The sequence below is a fragment of the Vigna umbellata genome, chromosome 1, assembly GCF_029865625.1.
Source record: "Vigna umbellata cultivar VRB3 chromosome 1, Vumbellata_1.0, whole genome shotgun sequence".
In the NCBI taxonomy this organism is placed as follows: domain Eukaryota; kingdom Viridiplantae; phylum Streptophyta; class Magnoliopsida; order Fabales; family Fabaceae; genus Vigna; species Vigna umbellata.
This window is the reverse complement of record NC_142165.1, coordinates 53,402,489-53,417,278: the sequence shown is the minus strand read 5'-3', so window position 1 is coordinate 53,417,278 and position 14,790 is coordinate 53,402,489. Positions and strand designations below refer to the sequence as shown.

Below are 14,790 nucleotides of genomic sequence, written 5' to 3'. Positions count from 1 at the left end.
CAAGGAAAACACAGGGTAAGCTTATGTAATTTAATTCATGCATCAACATATAAGTTAAACAATCCAACACACAAGAGCATTTCAACACATATATCATTACGAAGAATATCACTAGACTGACCGTCCGGACTGTATGAATCTGTGTAGCTACAGGCGTTCATGCACCCGGGTGATGTAGTAACTGGGATACACTCAACAGCTGCCACCCGAGGTTAGCCCTATCTGTCCAAAGAACCCCTAAGGACTAGGACCTCCTGCCGTTCCTACACATGACCTACCCTCTTCTACGTGAAGACGAGTACTCACGGAACATCAGGATGAACAGCCAGCTTAGCATACCCACAGTCATACTTTACCAATTTCAAATAATCATACATGAGTCGTTCGTCCCTGGAACGCTCGTCCATAAACCACAACATTTCCATATCACATTTTCTTCCTCTTTCACTAATACATATCTCATTTAATCACCTCGTACAAAGATTTATGAGGATTAAAAATAACGATCGTTCAACCCGAACTTAAAACTGGGCCGAACACATAGAGCGAGACCGAGGGATCTTCAAATTTGATAATGAATTAAGGTCAAGAGTTAACATCGGGTTTTAAGAAAGATAGCGAGCACAAGAATATATTCCAAGAAACGAATGGAACGAACGTTGATTTAAATGCTGAGCCAATTAAATGAACCGACTCTTGAGAACTTTATATGAACATTCAAAAGACTAGACCACGAACGAATACTCCAGAGTGAAACCCATGACTAAGAATATTTCAAGGGCACGCAAAATAATACTCAGAATTGTCTCATATGGAGAAACCGAACTCTTATAAATACTTAGTTTAGTTGAGTATAGTATCAAGAATCCAAGTGACAGTCAAAGACTATACACTATGGTGAGCGAACCCTAGAGGGCTCGAACGAACGCTCATATAAGGAAATTTAGCTTGAAGAGATGGAGCGAGTGCTTGGTGTAAGACCGAACACTACTCAGTAAGAGTGTCTGGTGTAAGACCGAGCACCAATAATTTAACATAAAAGGCTTGGATAAATATAGTACAATAATATTTAAGTAGTATTTACGAACAATAAAATATACAATTACATATATACTTAGATTTATAACCGAACGGTAATACTCAACTGTGCTTGACCGAACGCTCCCACACAGTATTCCGAAGTGAAGACGTTCATCCTCACTAGGATCCTTTCCAAATGAAAGAATCCACTACAATTCCAACTTCACTAGAAAATCGGACGGTCAAGGACCGTTCAGTACGTACGTACACTTTCTTAAATGGGATCTTCTTATCAGAATTAACATTATTCAAATTAAGTTCTTAACATATAGTTTCACACCTTTATACATTCATACCATATTCAATGTTTCATACCTCATGCCACCAAATCATAGAATTTTCATACATTTCATGCATCACAACAATAGCAAAAAAATCATTTTTCATATCAAATCAAGTAAACGTACGTTCATGCAAACACATAGTCATATAAATTAAATTAATAAGCTTCCCTTACCTCTAGCGTGAACGATCGTTCAAGATATAGGATTGCGGTTTGTCTGACTAAGATTCTCCTACCCTCAACGTTCGATCAACTCTTCAAAGCAAAACAAATAACAGACAAACTGTTTCAGAAGAATATTACTAACTCATGCAACCAGGAGTTGGTTTGCATGTGCCCGGAACGAACGACTAAAGGAGAAAAACTTACCAGATCAGAAACCGAAACTGTTCGGTTCAGAAGGAAGCTTAGGACGCCGGGAACGTTTCTACGGTGCCTGAACGTAGATCGGAGTAGAGAAAGGGTGAGATTTCTTAGAGATAAGAAAGAGTTTCTAGTGAGAAGGAGGAGAAATGAGAAGTTCAGAGTTTGGAAAGGAGAAGGTGCATGCAGAAGAGAGTGGGTACGGGTTTTCAGAAAAATCAATTTTGCTTCCCACGTCCAAACGGACGTCCGCTCTCCTGCCGACACCTGCCTTCCACTATCTGATTTTCGAATCCTCGTTGATTGACACCTGGCGTCCGCACAGAGGGTTTTGGGTGCGTTTTTAATGAGTCTGAGCAGAGGGTTTTGGGGTGCATTTAACGACGAAACCTAGAAATCGATCACTGATCCAATTGGAGTACCTCTACAGGATAGACCTCAACAGAAAACTGAAGAGTAACGGCAGCAAGTGATTGAGTTCAGTAGTTCCTCATATAAAATTATTGACTCTAGAGATATAGTAATATGGAGAAGACAAAATTGTTTCAAGCACCGACAGAACCGGAAGCACCCTTTGTTTCAAACAGGGGAGGGCGGGTTATTCACATTTCATTTGATGGTCAGAGGCGAATTGAAAGCTAAGCTGTGGTAATTCTAAGGATTCCCCCTGGGAAAAAGAGAGATGTCTCCTACGTTACCCGTACCATGTGGAAGTAGCGACGTAATTTAATAGAGTCATTCAGAGGCCTCACATCTGCGTATCCGATATCAATAGTTTTTTATATGCATTAAGTGTCAATTCTTTTAAAAAACATTTATATTTAATAAAACTGTATGAAACATATAAATATGTGTAATTTATAAACTTGGAAACCTTCTGGGAGTTTTAAATTGTTACTTTAGAAGTTAATATGTGAGATTTTATTAGCGGGTGAATTCTTACACATGCTCGTTCACTTCCACTTTCCTTTTCAAGTTAATCTTGTATTACCAGAAAAGTGCAATCTTAAAATCGAAAACTAAATCAGTTCGAACCTTAAAGAAGTGCAATTAGGAAACAAAAAATTCTATGTTGTGGAATATAAAGTTCTACTCAAGATTATATGGTCTTTAGTTATATGTATGATAGTTTTGAATTATGTAATTAGAAGAAACGACTTCTTGTTATTATTCTTAATCAAACAATTCAGAAATTATAATTAAGAATTTCTGAACACATGATGGAAAAGTAGAGCGTAGAGCCCAAAAGATTATGAGGTTTTCTACGGGCACCTCCAAGTTTTCTTCCTACATATCTAAACTTTTCTAAATGTCTAAATTGCTCTTCTCACAATAGTAAAAAAAATTCTCTCTCCTACCCACTTTTACTCACTCATCCTTACTCCTAACTCTAGCACCGCACCATTCACCCTCTTCTTCCTCTCCCTCACCCCCTAAACCTATATGACTCCATAACACATCCTACGCGCACTCCATGAACAAGGTATATTCGTTTTGTACATTTCTATCTAAATTTGTAAATGTTTAGTTGAAATTCGTAGTTTAACTTAGGTAGGAAAGGAATAGGAGATTTAGGATTACCAATTTGGAAATTTAGAATTGAAAATTGAATTTCGAAATCTGATTTTAAGGGGAATTTTGAAATCTAGTTTAAGGAATATCACATTTGGATAACTATCAAATTTTGAAATTTAATGAATTTCTGGACCGAATTTCCAAATCCACTAAAAGATTTCGAAATTTTAGATTTCAAAATCTAGTATATATATAATATTCTTTTAAAATTTTGTTTTAATTTATTTTTAGTAGCTTATTTTTTTATTAATTTTTTTAATTTTATTTACTGTGTGTTTTTGGTTACGATTTATAATTTAGAGTTTACTTATTTCTTATGGTTTTAAGCTATGTGTTGTTGTTTTCCTTATTTATTTTCTTTAAAGTTAGTTATTTGTTATGTTTATTGGTTTTAATCTTTTTTTTGAATTTGTTTGTTATTGAAATGGAAAAGGAGATGAAGACAAAAGAAGATCTACGACATCTGCTCATGGAAGGGATCGTACTGGTGAAGTTGCATTATTACCTCATCCTGATCTTGATGAGTAGCAAGAGAATGTTATTGAGGAACAACATGATGTTATTGAGTAACATGAGGATGTTGTTCAAGAAGAATGATGGAGGATCACCCAAAGGACATATTTGACCACTCACAAGATTTATGGCAAAGAGGATGAAGCTCTAAAAACTCTACTTTTGTGGAGGATCAACTACTAGCCTCTTCTTTTCTCTTAAACACTTTAGTAAGTATGTAATATAACTTCCTTTTAGGCCATGTATTTGGCTAAGAACCTTGTTTAGTGTAGATTAGGACCTTAACACAATTAAGGAGTGAATTAGCGCCTCATTTAGGGTCTTAAGCCATGTTTAACACCTAAATGGGCTTGAATGGCCCTGAAGAAGCTTTAGACTTGAAAGAAAGGAGCCTTGGCCAGTCAACTCAAGGGAGAGGCTCCTATGCCTTGAACTTGGAGAATTTTTAGATTAGTTGAAGGGAGAGACTCCCATTCATCCCCCTTTAACCAAGGAAGCTTCTAGGCTCTTTCATAAGTGCATGTACTCTAACTCTCTCCTTCACCTATAAAAGGAGAAGCACCCCTCTTGTATTCTTTAGAACTTGAATAATATTAGAGAAAATTTGCCAAAATTGCAAGACTCTCTTCTTAAGTTCTCCTTGGAAATATCTCTTTTCTAGACTTTTTCTACCTTTTCCTTCAAGGTTGGCCCAACCTCCTCCTAGGATATGTCATCAAACCGCACCATTAAGCCACTTCAACGCTTCTTCTTCATGCTTTCGCGCCATCAACCTTTTCATCAAGGAGTCTCATTAACATTGTTGAAGTAGCTTCCATAAAAGAACATGAAGTATGTGGATTTCCTGGAGGTCTACATGATACATTATTCTAGACGAGCTATGTCGATCATGTTGCATTCGTGTTGTGACAAGGTCAGGTTAGTAAAGTAGTTAATTTTTTTTATTCCTTTTGATGTTGGATGAGTTGTTTCAATTTTATATGCAATTGTATCTTTACTTGTTTGATGTTTATCACATTACACTCATTATTTTCTTTGAAGGTAAGGAGAATGTTTGCAAGCTTCACTTAACTTTTAGTCATATCAACAAACAATGAATATTCAGTGGAATTTAACCTCCCACCAAAAGGGTGACCAAATTAAAGTCTTTACCAAATCATGGTTATGATATCCACACATTAGCTTTAATACACACTTCTCTCCATTAGAAATTGGTTTATCTCTCAATTTAAAAACTTGCATTTTCTTATCCTGGATATACTAGGATGAAAATCATATTTATATTTCCTATACTTTTCACCTCTTTCACATCTTAACAATACAAATTCTTTCTCCAAGGTTGATCATTAGCTTTATTAGATCTTATAATGAAAACAACAAATCAGAGGTCAAAAGCAACCCCTCAAACTCAAGCAATTAACTCATCACGTGTGAAAAAAAATGATAAGTTTTAAAATTATTTGTGTAATCTTCCTTGCACATTTTATTTATAAAAGAAGAGAAATTTAACATCAAGCTAGAATATACTTGTGAATCCATCAAACTTAAAATATAATAAATCATCTTAGACTATAACCACTTATAACATAACATCACTATTGAATACCTCACACTACAAAAAAAAAAACTTGATTTACAGACGGAAGATATCTGTTGATAAATACCAAAATCTGTCAATAATGTGAATTTTCAGATGGATTGTCGACGAACATGACAAATGCCTTGTCAAAAACATTTACCAACGGATTATGATCATTGATAATTACTGACCGGCTTGTCCGTCGATAATTACCAACAGACACAGGTCATCGGTAAGTTCGTCGATAAATTCGAAAATAGAATCATGTGTAGTGGACGACATTTCCTATCCACCACAATTAACATGTCATAATACAATCAATGCAGACAAATGTTGCAATTCAGACAATGTTATAAATTCCAAAGAGCTCTTAAGCTGAAATTTAAACCCAAACATATATGTTATGGATCTTTGTTTCTACTCATGTATACATACACGGTTAAAATGTAGGACTTGGATGGTCTAGAGCCAAGGCTTACAAATTATTTTGATGTGATATCACCAACAAGCATAAGAGGGCTTCTAACAATTATGGTATCTGGTCTAGCCAGCAATAATCAACCTCTTTTTCCTGCCAAATACATGAAACCAATTCACTTTCAAGAGTACAATGATGATGTCAGTTTAGGAAAAACTAAATCCAAATATTTTATTTTCCATTTTATCACTTTCATGCACACACACATATAGCTTCCTAGAACAAAATTTAACACAACACCAATATTGCATTTAACTAGTCACAAAAAATAAATACCATTAGACCAAGCCTATTTCTATGCACTAGACCACTGAACTACATCAATAAACAATGCTCCATCAATTGCTCATAATCTCAGCATCGTCACCAACTCTGACTCAAACAATTGCCTTATTTAAATCCTGCAATGCATACAGAAATTCCAACAGCGCCCATAAAGGTTCATACTACTAAAACTTCATCCAACATTGCTTTTAAAACTCACCGCAACAACCATAGAAACAATAACACTTAACCAACCTTTTAACACCTCTACACGACTCTACACAACTCCAACATGAGTCCACCAGTTTGCTTAGTCACACTACCACTCCAACACCCTGCCATCACTACACTGCCACATCAAAACGTGTCTCTTTACCAACCTTACCTTCTCTTAATTTCTACTAACACAAGACCCCACAAACAAAAACAAAAATTACACCAAATTGTTATACTTATTCATCTTGATCTATAAACAAATATATATCCAAACCTCAACCTTCCAACCTAAAAAGAAACATACCCAATACGACCAATGACACGCCAGAGGAGGCATTGTGACGGAGGTGCAAAGGATGACAGGGTTGCTCAGAACGGAGGTCACCCAACTTCAGTTCCACGGTACTTCGAAGCACTAGGACACGGTGGAGGTAGTTGAACGAGGAGAGCACATCCCTTAAAATTTTGACAAAAGGGAAAGTGAAATTGAAGGAGGGAAATCAAAACCTAAATTCATTTCCTGGAATAACTCACTAGACTTTAGGTGCGAATTGTAGTGAAGCACACAAGAGCACGGTGGAGGTTGGTGAAGTAGGATAACACAACGCTTCAAATTCTCAGGTGAAAGGGAAAACGAAATCGAAACTAGGGGAGGGAACGAGCCTTTGGCTTTGCGAATGAAGGAACAACCCCCTGCCTCTACGAATGAAGGAACAAGGCACCCAATGTAGCTATGTGAAGGAGGCTTACCGAATGCCTCCGTGCAAATGAGTGAAGATAAAGAACTCTACGATTGAAAGAACGAGCCTTTACCTCTACAATTGAGGGAACCGCACGTCGAAGGTAGGTCTGCGAGGGTGTGAGACGACTCTTGGAATGAATGAAGGAAGCTCTGCCACTAAGGATAGGTGAACATTGGAGAACAAGTTTGCACGAAGAACTGGGAAAAGTCAAATGTGGGAGAAAAAGGAAAATTGATTTCCTAAATCCCTAATCTCAAGTGCTTACCAATGGATCGTGATCATCAGTAATGTTTCAAACACTTTATCAATGAACTACCGACGAATATTTACAAATTCATCTATGTACCAACGGAAAAATTTGTCGATAAAAAAAATCGTACAATCTATCGATATATTCGTCGATAAATATGCATTACCGACGGATTAGATTTGCCCATATATCCGTTGATAAATTCAATAATTCTGGTAGTGTCACTTCTTCAATAATAATAATAAATGGAGATCAAAAAATTATTAAAACACAACAAGTAAAATAAATTTTTAAGATAAAAAACAAAAAATTCAAAAAAGAAAAATAAAATAAAATCAATACCAGATTTTGAAATCTGATAGAAGTGTTCACATGATTTTGAAATTTAGGAGAAATGAATAACGAATTTTAAAATTCGCAATAAGTGTTCTCTAAATTTCAAAATCTTAGAGAAACCTTTACTGAATTTTGAAATTAGAAAAAACTTTCATTGGGTTTTAAAATTCAATGAGTTCCTGGATTTTGAAATCCAATGAGTTTCCTAATATAAATATAAAATTTCAAATAAAATAAATATAAAACTTCAAACCAAACTTAACCAACAAAAACGAATATACCTAGAATATAAACGAGACGAAATGAATGAGATGAAATGAAGGAAATATAAATTAAAGCCCATGAGCGTTGTTGTTGAACAAAGAAAATAATTGAAGAAGATAAGAGACGAGAGAAAATGAGTTCGAAAATGACTGAGGGATGCATGATCATTTAGTAAACATAGACGCCACGATAAATACATTTAGTAAGCAATAATTACTACTTACCTAAGTTTTTGTTTTATTATATATATATATATATATACACGAAGGTTAAATTTGTCTTCTTAATAAAATTTGGAGGTGTAGGAAGAAAACTTGGAGATGCAGGAAGAAAGCCCCAAAGGTGCTTTAAAAAATTTAGCAATTGAAAGCCCATATTCGATCATTCAAGAAGCTACTAGAGGATGGGGCCAAACTTTCTAAAGCCTTCAATGGAGGGATTGTGGGACTGAAGATTTAAAGTGTGAACATGAATGTGAAGAGTGAAGAAGGAAAATAGGGTAGAGGTGCAAGAAGAAGGAGAGGTGCATGTAAACTTGTCATTCTTTTTATTAATAATAGCAAGGTAATTTGGCGATATCAAAATTTATAGGGATGCAAGAAGAAAAAAAGGAGGTGTCGTAAGAAAAAGTTGTTTAACAATAACAAAGGCCTCTTGTATCTATTAGACTATGTCATTTAAGGGATTTCTTCTTATACTCCCATATTTTCTTCCTACACCTCCATAACTCTAGTCAAATGACTTAAATACCCTTCATTTACAGCCTTAATATTGTTTTTACCACTACCTTTTATGCTATTATTCTTGTAGTGATGCCCCTCGAACCCTTTGCAGCACTATTCCTACACCTTTACGCTATTATTCTTCTCTGACATAGACATAGTTATAAACGTATTCCAAAGAAATCATGTCAAATGGATCCATGGAAACTAATGGAAAACAGAGAGAAAGGGTGCAAGAAGAACTAGAGAGAGAGAACTAATGAAATGTAAAACTGTATTATGTATGTAACAGAGGTAATGTAAATATATACAGAGTGAGAGTATGCCAACTAACGTAACAAACAGAAAGCCTATACTGTATGACAGCTTTAATTACGTATTCTAACAGAAACTACTATTTGAGAGGGACAATAATCTATCTTTCGTTAACGTAAATCCAAACAAAATAATATTCTTGATGTTCCTAAACAAACTAGCGTTGATATTAGTATAGGAAAAATACTTTAACGTAAGTTTGCATTACAAATTGTACAATTTATAAAGTAAATTTGCATTATGCATTATACAATCCAAATTATAATTTATGTTTCGGATTCTCTTTCAAATTTGCAGTACCCCGAAATGTAAATTTTATTATAGATTGCAATCTGAAATGTAATTTTTGTTTTGGATTGACTATTCAAATTTGTATTACAAATTATATAATCTGAAACGTAAATTTGCATTATAAATTGTACAATTGGAAATGCAATTTGCGTTCCAGATTGACTATTCAAATTTGTATTACAAATTATATAATTTGAAATGTAAATTTGTATTACAGATTCTATAATGCCAAATGTAATTTGTGCTCCAATTTGACTAATCAAATTTGCATTACAGATTATATAATTCGAATGTAAATTTGAATTACTGATTATACAATCCAAAATATAATTTGTACTTCAAATTGGCTATTCAAATTTGTATTATAGACAATATAATGTGAAACATAAATTTGCATTAGATTATACAATTTGGAATGTAATTTGTATTCTAGATTAACTATTCAAATTTGCATTATAGATGGTATAATCCAAAATATAATTTACATTTTGAATTTTCCTCCAAATTTATATTACGAATTGTACAATACGAAATATAAATTTGCATTATAGATTATACAATTTGGAATATCTAGGATTTCACAATCTGAAAGAATAATTACAATTGAGATATGATTGAAATTTTAAAAAATATGGAGTTACAGGAAGAAAACATGGGTGCAGGAAGAAACTCCCTGCCACTCACGGGAAACCCAATAATTGACCTAACCGATATTGTCCAATAACAAAGGCCTTTAATTATCCATTTCTAGACTAAAGATGTTAATATTTCTTGTATTATATCATATGATGCTGATATGAAAAATAAAATGCCAAAAATTTCTCCAAATGGGAACACAAATGTATAAAAATAATAATGAGAAAAAAATTAAGATGAAGAACGATTTTGAAGTAATAAAATATCGAAGTCCTTAAGATTATCCATGGTTTGAATCTTTAGTATTAAAATAAAATATTTCCTGAAACAACTTTATCTTTTAGTAAAAAAGTTGAAAATTTTGAAAAGTATTGTAGTATGAGACCCACGTAAACTTTAACCAATTATTTTATATATATATATATATATATATATATATATATATATATATATATATATATATATTATATAAATTATATATTACGAAGACATTGGTAGTGAGTAGAACAACCTCAGCTAAAGGTTTTAGATTTCAATTTTTTCAACTAAAAGTATAAACAAAGACAACTTTGATGGGGCTGAGGATGGCTTTAGCTTACTAATTTTTCTATATATATATAAATTAATGTATAATTTGAAATAGTCTTTTAATTTTAATATATTTTATATATTTTACTCTCAAAAGTTCTTATATATTTATATAAAAACTTTAACACCTTAAAAATTTGTTAAAGATACGAAAGACAGTGATATTTAAACTTATAATGTCATATATGGATGACCCAAAGCTCTTTTATAACGTGAGGTTCCTTTAAAAAAATTCCAAGCAGATGGATTGAAAAATGATGTTTACGCGTGAGACGATCCATCGATCAAGTTGTGATTGGTAATAAGATTGAAAGACAAGAACAACAGCCAAGAGGTATTGACACAGCGTTCACAGTTCATTGGGCACGGACGTGTTATCTGCTTCCAACCATACGACGCTGATTCCTTTTGATGTTTTGCATAACAACCTGATTTGATATCTTAACTTTCATTGGCAACAGGGAAACACTAATGGTATAAAAAAGAGAACATATAATGGCACTCTATAGTAACATTTTAAAGTTTAATTTTGATTTCGGTTACGTCAAAGGATCTAGTGTTCATCAACCATTGTCGGCAACGATACACGGAAGGCATCTTTTTTACCAAGCTACGTTAGCTCCTTTACTCATCAAGAATGAACAGATATAAAAGTTAGTTAGATGATCAATGTCATGCACTTATGGCTTATCAGTTTATCATATCGTAAAAACAAAATATACTTTCACCGTAATTGATTGGCACCGTACTATTAATATTATTGCCAAACAAAATTGTGCTAAATGAAAATACAAACAATGACCAAATTCTTGTTACTGACAATAACATTGTATTTGAGGACACATTATGACAAATGACAACACACTGGTATTGAACCCAAGTATTGATTATTTTCTCTCTCTTTCTCTGAATAAAATCTTATTCTGTTCGACATCACAGGAACTTGAAACTGGATATGATGCATATAACTTTTTTCTTGTATAGAAACATCAAACGTAGATGTATTAAGATCACTGAGAAGATGCCTTGAGCTTCTTAGCAATGGCAGCAAAGTACTTCCCCTGATGGAAAGCTTGAGCCAATTCTAACTCAGTAGGTTGTCTGGAGCCATCCCCAGCGTAGGTACCTGCACCATATGGGGAACCACCCTTCACATTCTCCATCTCAAACATCCCAGAACCAAATGTGTAACCAATGGGCACAAATATCATCCCGTGATGAACCAGCTGAGTGATAGATGTCAACCTGCACAATTTAATACCAGAAAGCAACTTGAGATCATTGGAATATGGCAAAAAAGAATTGTTTAAAAAAACACATTAATAGGTGACTCACGGTGTTGTCTCTTGTCCTCCTCCTTGAGAACCGGTGCTGTAAAAGATTCCTGCAGGCTTTCCAGCTAGTGCCTGTGTACGCCATAGGCCTCCTGTTGCATCCATGAAAGCTTTGAATTGAGCAGCCATTAGTCCAAACCTTGTGGGGAAACCAAGCAATAAGCCATCAGCCTCAGGTAACTCATTTGGTGTAATAATTGGAACGTCACTCTTTGGAGGTGCTCCCATTTTCCCAAGGACCTCTTCAGGCAGTGTTTCAGGCACCTGTATGAATAAGAACATGTAAATACAGAATGAAAATTCCCAGATTGTTTTGCCTAATAAGTTCTAATGGATTTTGGAAAATACAAAACTTGGTTAGAAAGTGCTTGCAACAAATTTTGTAACTCATTCTTTTATCCTACTCCTCTCCTCCTTGATGAGTGAAATTTTATCCTAGTCTCACTAAATAATAAATGGGAAAGTAACAACAGACATGGGTCCCTTATGAATTCCACCTAAGAACAAAGAGTGTGTTAGATAATACTACTATTGAATTTCTTAGCTAGTTAGGTTTAAGCATAATAATTATTTGAACATTTTGATTACTGTAAGCAAATCTTTGACAGATGTGAAATAACTGACCACAAGTGTTCAAGAGAAAGGTTTATAACCCGAAAACTTGTCATTACAAACCTGCCATAGCTTAGCTTCCACTCCTTCAACGGAAGCAGCTCCTTTTTTAATCTCTTCAGCTAGCTTCTCAACATGGCCGTACATAGAATAGTAACTAAACAATAAACAAGCAATGTAAATTTTAATCACATTCCATCTACAGCATTATGATTGACATTAAGTACAACTTCAGAAGGACGTTATCATAGGCCATAAGGTACTAAATCAATAATGACCCCGAACCAGAAAAGGGTCGAGACACTATAATTTTACAAAAAAGCACAGACAAAAGAACTCGGCAGTAAAACATAAAATTCGGGTCAAAAACACCAAAGCTCAATCAAAGTCATCATAACCCAAAACAAGGCGTGATTCACTGATTCATGAAAGATTATTGCACCTACCACTAAAGCATCAACAGAGGATTATGGTGGCACTATGTTATCACCAAGGACAAGTATAGGAATTTTAGTACCACCAGACAGGACATGATGACATTGACAGCTCGCTCTGTACAGCGAGAAACCATTTAACAAGGCCTGCCTCGTTTGTATTTGCACAACTCATAATTGAACTGGTTGGGGCCAAAGAAACATTTTCAAATACTAAAGTTATATCGGAATTTACAATACAAGGAAGAGTCATCAATAATAATAAATTTCAGGACCACACTCTATTGAAGTGCGTGGGGCTTGCACTCTCATTTCCTCGGGGATAGAGATATTGCCTTGCCTTTGCAACCTTCTTGAGAAAAAGTAGGTATGGGGGAGGTGATTCAGAATCATACCTTTCTTAGTTGTTATTGTTAATTTCCCCATAGAACCACTCTCTCCTCACACCCAAGGTTTTCCTTTTCCAAAAGAAAAAAAGAATCCTTAACATCAAAACTCTCTTTCCTTCAGTTCTATACCCCAAAATCCTTCTCAAAGGAAAAAACAGGTAAAAGAAATGATCAATCAACGGAGCATAAGGAAACAGATCTGTGTCAATACTTCTCCTTGGAGGCAAAAGTAATTTATCATCATGCTGAAACAAAAATTTCTGGAAATAGGCACATCAGGAATAAGCTATTAGTTGCAAAAAAAGTGAATTGATGAGAAACGGCACAGTCCCCCAACTTTTTCAAGGGCCCAAAAGAACGCATGCAATCTGAGAACAGTATTGTATCAACAACAAACATAGAACTGACTAGCTTGAAATACCAAAATAAAAAATGACTAAACGGCACTAACACCCAGAGTTGACTTTCCTTGATAGAAAGTCGTAGATAAGACACAAAATAATAATAGTGCACACTGAAACACAAAGACCCACTTCCCAATTATCGATATTTCAGAACTTACCTGGGTCAATACCAAATTGACAAACTGGGAAACGAAGCGCATAGCCATAGTCACCGAAAATCATAAGCAGATACAGAAACTGAACAATCAGAGAACAATAAAAAGGGAGAAACAACAATGACAATCGTCGTATCACTCGTCATATGTATTTAAATATGTTAGAGCCAAGAAGATAAAGCAAAGGCACAGAGAGTGAAAAGGAATGGAAAAAGAAAAAGGGAAAGATGCCCCCAAGAAATTAGAGTTGCCTATGAGAAAATAAAGAAAAAAGGGGAAAAAGAAGAAAGAATAGCTTACACAATGTAGACTTTGGTGGCCATTGAAGGATGTGTATTGGTGTGAGGGTGTTACTGTGTGTGTCTCTGTAGAGAAGAAAAGAAGGTTTGGGTATTGGCGTTGATAGGTGGATGAGAAGGTTGACAGGGGTACTTCTGCTTATATACTGCATGCCCCTTTGACACGCTGTAAATCAGTTCTTGCCTTCGTTTTCTGTATTTATATTTTTAAATTATCCGATAATTATCAATAAATAGTTATCTTTTTCTAAAGTAAATTCAACTTAACAAATTATTTCCTTTATTTTCTAAAAAATTAATTATGGTTAGGCTTAATATCACTCTTATTTTTGTCTGTGGTACACGACATTTTTGAGTGTTTAATATGGTTTTAATTTTAGTAATTTTTGTTTAATATAATTGTTAACGACATATTGTCCACACGTGAGCATGAGTAATAAGTGAATAAGTTATTAGTTTTTTATATACGTAAAAAGTTAAATAAATAGTGTTAAGAAAATATGGTATTTAGAAGTGGTTTTCTTAAAATAAACTCTCTCTCAGCCACTATGTTGCTAGAATCCACAGCTCTCCTTCACCATAATTCCATTGTCATCACATCATCGGTCACAAACTCTCCCTCTCCGCTGCTACATCGTTGCAACGCACCACGAACTTGGAATGTATT

At 34.4% G+C, this 14,790-nt stretch overlaps 1 protein-coding gene across 2 annotated transcripts; it reads right to left on the bottom strand.

The window, feature by feature from the left end:
• Positions 1–11,218: 11,218 nt before the first annotated feature.
• On the bottom strand, positions 11,219–14,281 carry LOC124842289 (NAD(P)H dehydrogenase (quinone) FQR1-like). 2 transcript variants are annotated; one of them, XM_047318748.2, is made up of 4 exons: positions 14,125–14,281; positions 12,506–12,599; positions 11,832–12,094; positions 11,219–11,741 (listed from the first exon to the last, which is right to left on the bottom strand). In XM_047318748.2, exons 1-4 carry the CDS (start codon positions 14,145–14,147, stop codon positions 11,507–11,509), a joined length of 615 nt encoding a protein of 204 aa, XP_047174704.1. In that variant the 5' UTR covers positions 14,148–14,281; the 3' UTR covers positions 11,219–11,506. The 2 variants fall into 2 exon arrangements, with proteins under 2 accessions (XP_047174704.1, XP_087959879.1); XM_088103753.1 differs by lacking the exon at positions 14,125–14,281 and adding an exon at positions 13,828–13,846.
• Positions 14,282–14,790: the final 509 nt, after the last annotated feature.

Coding starts and splice junctions, on each gene's coding strand:
- LOC124842289 (XM_047318748.2), bottom strand. CDS start 14,147: ATGGCCACCAAAGTCTACATTGT. Junction 12,095..12,505: donor TGGAAGCTAAGCTATGGCAG/GTTTGTAATGAC, acceptor TTATTCATACAG/GTGCCTGAAACACTGCCTGA. Junction 11,742..11,831: donor GGAGGACAAGAGACAACACC/GTGAGTCACCTA, acceptor TAAATTGTGCAG/GTTGACATCTATCACTCAGC.